Source organism: Cibotium barometz, chromosome 46 (assembly GCF_041138505.1).
Source record: "Cibotium barometz isolate CiBa-2024 chromosome 46, ASM4113850v1, whole genome shotgun sequence".
In the NCBI taxonomy this organism is placed as follows: Eukaryota; Viridiplantae; Streptophyta; class Polypodiopsida; order Cyatheales; family Cibotiaceae; genus Cibotium; species Cibotium barometz.
Window position 1 is genome coordinate 40037861 of NC_141091.1, and position 6229 is coordinate 40044089.

General features: G+C 37.5%; 1 protein-coding gene across 1 annotated transcript; it reads right to left on the reverse strand.

Annotated features, from left to right (window-relative positions):
* Window positions 1-1880: 1880 nt before the first annotated feature.
* On the reverse strand, window positions 1881-5302 carry LOC147612212 (uncharacterized). Its single transcript, XM_086784280.1, has 5 exons — window positions 4613-5302; window positions 4428-4505; window positions 3972-4071; window positions 3273-3430; window positions 1881-2209 (listed from the first exon to the last, which is right to left on the reverse strand). Exons 1-5 carry the CDS (start codon window positions 5177-5179, stop codon window positions 2000-2002), a joined length of 1113 nt encoding a protein of 370 aa, XP_086640406.1. The 5' UTR covers window positions 5180-5302; the 3' UTR covers window positions 1881-1999.
* Between the last annotated feature and the right edge of the window lie 927 nt (window positions 5303-6229).

Below are 6229 nucleotides of genomic sequence, written 5' to 3' on the forward strand. Positions count from 1 at the left end.
CTACAAAATTTTTCATCATGTGATTTTTTAAAAAGTAAAAAATAATTCATATGGGCTTTTTTAAGCTTAAAAGCTTGTAAGCTTATATTATGCAAGTTTCAAAACCATGGTTTTTTTTTAATGAATTTGTGGATAAAGGCTTTAATTTGGAGTGGCCTACACCCATTGATTTATCAGAGAGGATGAAATGGAAGCTTTTGATCATGTTTTAGTGGATTTGAAGCGTTCTATGCACATCTATGGTCCTCAATTAAGAAGAGGATTAATGTAAAGAAAGATGGTTTTGTATTTTTGAGTGGATTTTTGAAACCATAAATGGTTTTCCACCTCCTATGGATGTTTGGACAATAACCAATGGATTAAATTGCCTCTACCTTTCAAGGCTTGATTAAAACCTTGGATTTGGCCTTTTTCTCTTCAATTTTGTCACCTCCTTATTTATTTGGTGGTCCATCCTTCACCGCTTTAAGATTCATACTTCTCCTTAGCTCTCATTATCACTGTATTACAAGTGAGTGATGATTCTCTTACACAACAAAATAATCCCCATGTGTCTCTCTCTCTCTCTCTCTCTCTCTCTCTCTCTCTCTCTCTCATTCTAATTACTTCTTCAAAGTCATAGCATAAATATATATCCAACTAGCTAGAATACACAAAGAAAAAGAAAGAATGCACAACACCAAAATGGGTTAAATCTCCCTCACTTGCTTGATGGCTCACTTTCAAGCAAGTGTATTTAGATATCTTTTTGTATTACTTGTGAGCCAAAAATATTTTTTACACTCCACTTAAGGTGTTGCTCTTAAAAATAGAAAAGTCTAAGCTTTTATATATGAACCTTGCTATAGCTTGACATAAATTGGTCCATGAACCTACTAAGGGTAAATAAACCTTATGAATAAATGTGCTTAGCCGCCATTTTGCTACAAACATAAATCCAAAATAATAACACCCATAAATCTTGTATAAAAATATAATATCCCATAAATATAATGTTGCCATAAAAATTTCCACACATGTGCAACCCACATCAAGTCGCCTACACTAGGCTTGCCATTGATCTGATATCAAAAACACATGTCAGATACTATATCCACTAACTATCTACCCAACACAGTGTGACCTATATCTTGGGGGGTAAGTCATTAACCATGCGACAGATAATCAAAAATAAATATCCATGATATATGAAACACATCATAAAAAATACCATTTTAACCATTTTATTAATTTCCATTTTCATAACACCATCTCTCATAGTGTTAGATGTCTAGGTGTGCTTTAGCGGTTATATAGATATAAATGTCTTCTCTTTTTTCTTAACTAAGAGCATATACATTTCTTGTAGTAATGATTCTTCAAAATCGCTCACATCGTGGGTGACTTTATAATCCTTTCAATCATGCATCATACGCCATTTATATATCATATGGATTCCATGTGGATTTACCAAGAGTTTAGGTATTGCAGAGGGGGCATGACCATGAGACAGGGGGAGAGGGAGGAGGGGAGGGGTAGTTTCATAGCTTAATGTTGTGGATGCATGTTTACTTATGTGTAATAGTCTCATAGATGGACCATTGTTTTCAATTCTCTCCATGCTTTGATAATTTTGATTGTCTTCTCAATTGGTACAAGTGCATGCATTAAGAATGCACAAAGACAAAGAGAGAGAGAGAGAGAGAGAGAGAGAGAGAGAGAGAGAGACCCACCTTAATGCAACAATCTCTATTCAAAATATTAAGGAAAGATATTGAAGAACATAAGATTTTTATTACCAAATTACATATTACAATAGAACTTTTGAAGAGAGTTCTTATAAAAAGAACAACAATAAAGAATTTCAACCTAAAATGTATAACATTTATACAAATGATCACTATTCAAAAGTTATTGGCTAAAATTCAGACATCATGTATACAAATAACTTTATGCTTTACATTTTCTAAGCGATTTAGCAATTACAACAACTAGTGATTTTATTAGCTAGCTTGATGATTTATTTCACTGAGTGTAGCTTGGAGAGGAAAAAGAGACACCAAGAAGACATGAGGATTGATGCAGAGAAGCATAACAAGCCTAGGCTTGTGCTAACAGGCACCTTCTTACTTTTCTCGAACATGCCTACAAGAAGTATCATTACAATTACGTGCCCGAGCTTTGTCTTTAGGTCATGGAGAGATCTAATTTCCAACCATAAAGGACGCTCCTGTGAAAACATTGCAACTTTAGGTTAGATTATGTTTATTAAAGCTTGTACAAATAAATTTATAATGATTCAATCTTGAATGATGATTTTTAAAAAATAAGAAAGACTTATTGTTAGTTTTATTCTCAGACAAAGTGCAAGCTTTATACTAACATTGGACTTCTTACTTTATAGCATTGTTCTATATCATTATATTACATAGTGACTAAAGAGATGGAGTGGCTCAAATTTTCAAATTCAATAATAATAGTGGACATAACTTCATGAAAATTTTAAAACCTATCGATAGAATCATTGTAAACCTCTTGAGGTGTTATACAAGAAGTTTTTATAGGTTGTGTAGTAAAAAATGTTCAAATGTCACCAACAAAGCTTTAGGGAAAATTATCTGGAAAAAACTAGATTATACAAATGCAAGATAAAAGATATTTTAACACCTATTATAGCACACTTGAAGAGGAATCTTGTCCTCCAATCAATTGGCTAGATCCAACACCAGAAAATGTGTCCGAACTCGAGATGTTCGGGTCAGGCATGATAATGTAATATAAGAGTATCGAGTGATTAATTAGTATACATATACAAACATGTATGACGTGTTTTAATGTGTTTACTCAAAGAAGAGTCTAAGGGGTGTTTACCTATTTATAATAACACCCTTTCTGTAAGGAGTTCAACAATGATTAAAACAATTAATATTACTCTTTAATTTCTTTAAGATTTTTTTTAAAGTTTTCCTTCCGAATAAATCAATACCTTATGTTGAATATTTCATGCACACATGATACACATATTTGAGGATAGCCCAGTAGCACTACTACTATGTAGGCAAGAGGATAAGAAAAGAATTAGCAAAGAAGTAGAAAAGCTTCTAATTTTGTTTCACCTTACACACTTAGAAATGTTTAGTTTGATTGACTTGGTAGCTTGCTACTCTCAGAAATTGAATTTGTGAAACCATATGGGCAACCAATTTATCAACTCTAATTACATTCACTTAGCTACTTCATGCTTCTTCTCGATAGATTACAACAAGCTATAAAAGGGACGAATACAGGCACACCTGAAGTCGAAAAAGTCCGAACAAATTAGACCCTGTGTAGTTCTTTTTCGGGAATTTTGAAGCAGATGCGTCGTCTTTTCGAGTACCGATAGTATTGACAAATAGCTCATAGAGACCCATGCCAAATATTAGTAGTACTGTTCCCACGAGAAAGATGTCTGCACAGTTTCAGACAACCTGCGTAAGTAGGTATGGCTTGACACTTTTATGTTAAAAATGAGGGTAATTGTTTGCATTGATTAAATGAGTCATCTTGCTCAATATGCATAATTTGAACTTTATTCGTGATTGTGTATAAATGATATTATATTATAAATTAAGCCGGGATGATTTGTAGATAGTCTATCTCCGGTATTTATCTCATGATTTATTGATTATTGTAATAACAACAAAACTCCTTTTCAAGTTGCTGCTTGATATCCACTCACAAATCCCTAGAATTTGATCACTCATCCTTAGATGTGATTATGAATACACCCCCTTTGTGTGAGCAAAATGTAGGATACAAAACATTACACAAGGTGGTGTATAGCTGTGAGCAGCATTATGGTGTGTCATAGACTTCAAAGTGCATGCAAACCTAGCATATACCGTTCATATACTAGAGGAAAGGAAGGCTCGTAATTGGCTGCAAGACTAGATCCATAAAGAGCTATAACTTCAATCTTTTTATAAAAAAATAGAAGGGCATGTGCTTACCGATAGCTTCCACCAGTGAAAGAACGACGTGTCCCGTGTCAATACCATGACAGGATGCATGGAAATACTCAAGGAAGGATTCAGTTACAAAAACAGCGCCCTTGCAAAACCCAAACAGAAAAGGCAAGATTTTGTTAGAGTCGGAGGTCGGCTTTGCAAAGAGCTATAATGGTAATACAACAGACGCGTCGGCGCGGACGAGAAGATGAAATCCGGAGTTTCAAACCTCCACTGTTGGTATTGTGGCGATCATGCAGAACTTGCCATGCTCTTGAAAGGGTAGTTGCAAGGTTAGATCACAGTGTGCAATGCCTTGTACAAGGTATCAAACTTTGCAACTACAGTACCCAATTACTTTGCACTACACAAGGTTCCCGGTGGAATTTGTAATCCTAAGAAGACGAAGAAATAATCAAAATAACGAGTACAAGGAGTGGAGTGTGTACTAAGAGGTACCTGGACAAAGCAGATAAGAGAGCCAGCCAAGGAGCCCGCAACAGCAAAGAGTGTAACAAATCGGCAGTTGAAGATAACCTGCTAATTCCACAGTTGTTCGTTTCACGTTAGAATTCATGTATGGAGGTGGCATAACGAGACAGCATATCAGCCATTCAGGAAATCTATCGTAGTATTATCCTCACCCGCTCGATCTGCTCCTCGAGGGGGTGATTGCGTTTAAGGGACGGATTTAGTCGCTGAACGGCCGAATTATTGCCGACAGTAACCTGCTTTTTCGCCGCCTGTTGCTGGTCGACGCCGGCGTCGGCGCCGTTTCCTACGCCGTGAGCTCTTGGGATCAGAGGCCCCGCACGCTTATAGTAGCCTTTTCTGTTAGTTTTCAGAGGATTTCTCCACCGCTGTGCGCCTAGCCATGGTGTAGTGTTGTGAGCGTACACAGTACTGTTCGAGCGCCCATCTTTTGCAATGACGTTACTGTAGCCGGTAGTATAATGCTTGGAGCAATGGTGGAAGGAGTAGCTTTGATCACCATAATATCGTGCTCTAGCGCCATGTTTCCCCTTATAAGCTCTGATCGTGGCCTTATAATTACAATTGTGCTGTGTTACCGAATGCCAATAAGATTTGCAATGGAGGACATGACTGACGATACCTTGCTGCTGCAGGTGGCCAAATTGAGGCACGCAGTCTTGGATGGCAGTGTTCGTCATGAGGGGATTATTCAAGCAGCCGAAAGCAGGGCGACCCATGGTACCGAGCTTGCGCCTACTGCAGCCGGCGGTTTCAGGCAGGGCAGGGAAGCTGGGGCGAGAAAGTTTGTGGACTTGTTCAGGAAAGGAGGGAACATTTAATGGTCTGGTGAGAGTGTCACGCAATCAGAGTGAGAGGCTTCAACGTGAGAGTAGGTGAACTCAAAGTTGGGAAAAAGCGCTCTCTCGATACTCTCACACTCAAAGACACAAGACAAATGGGGAGCGTTTTTCTGCTGGTCAATTAGAAGACTCGAGGGCTCACAATTGAAAGTGTTATATGAGGTGATTGCTAGGGTTAACATCGGGGCATGCCCATTGGAGTGGCTGCCTTGTACAGGTCTTTCCTGCGACTCGTGAATATCACTCCCTTTCCAATAAGGGGTAGAATGCAATCTCTACCACACATGCCTGCTCGGTCCGCTCCACCACCCGTGACCGTTATTTTCTGCTCCTGCAGTGCACGCCAACCTTCCTGGACGACGGCGGCCCTGAGCTCACCAAGACTCGGCCATGTTGGCCATGTAGAGTTCGTCGTTTTCTCCGTTGGCACACGTGCCCCCACGAACAAATGCATGCCCCTAGTTGAGAAGCTCCATGCTTTCGAAGACGAGTGGCACTGGCCGCTGCATGCTAGTGGTATCGATTCAGATGCTGTGTACATTCCTATATAGCCAAAATAATAATAATAATAATAAACATTTTGCTACATAGTTTACTATAAAAAATAGAAGAAATAAACATATTTAGTAATAGTGGGGATCTAGGAAAAATGGAACACTTCCTACTTCTTCATTCTAGGAAAACATTTACTATATATAACAAACAAATTAGTGATTTTTAGGAAAACATTTACTATATATAACAAATAAATTAGCAATAAATCAGTATATAGTAAACTATGCAGTAAAAAGTTGCTATATAGCAAGTCATGAAAGCATTCACTATATAATAATTGATTTAGGAAAACTTTCTTATACAACAATCTATATAGTAAAAAATAATTGATTTAGGAAAACCTTCTTATACAACAATCTATATAGTAAAATA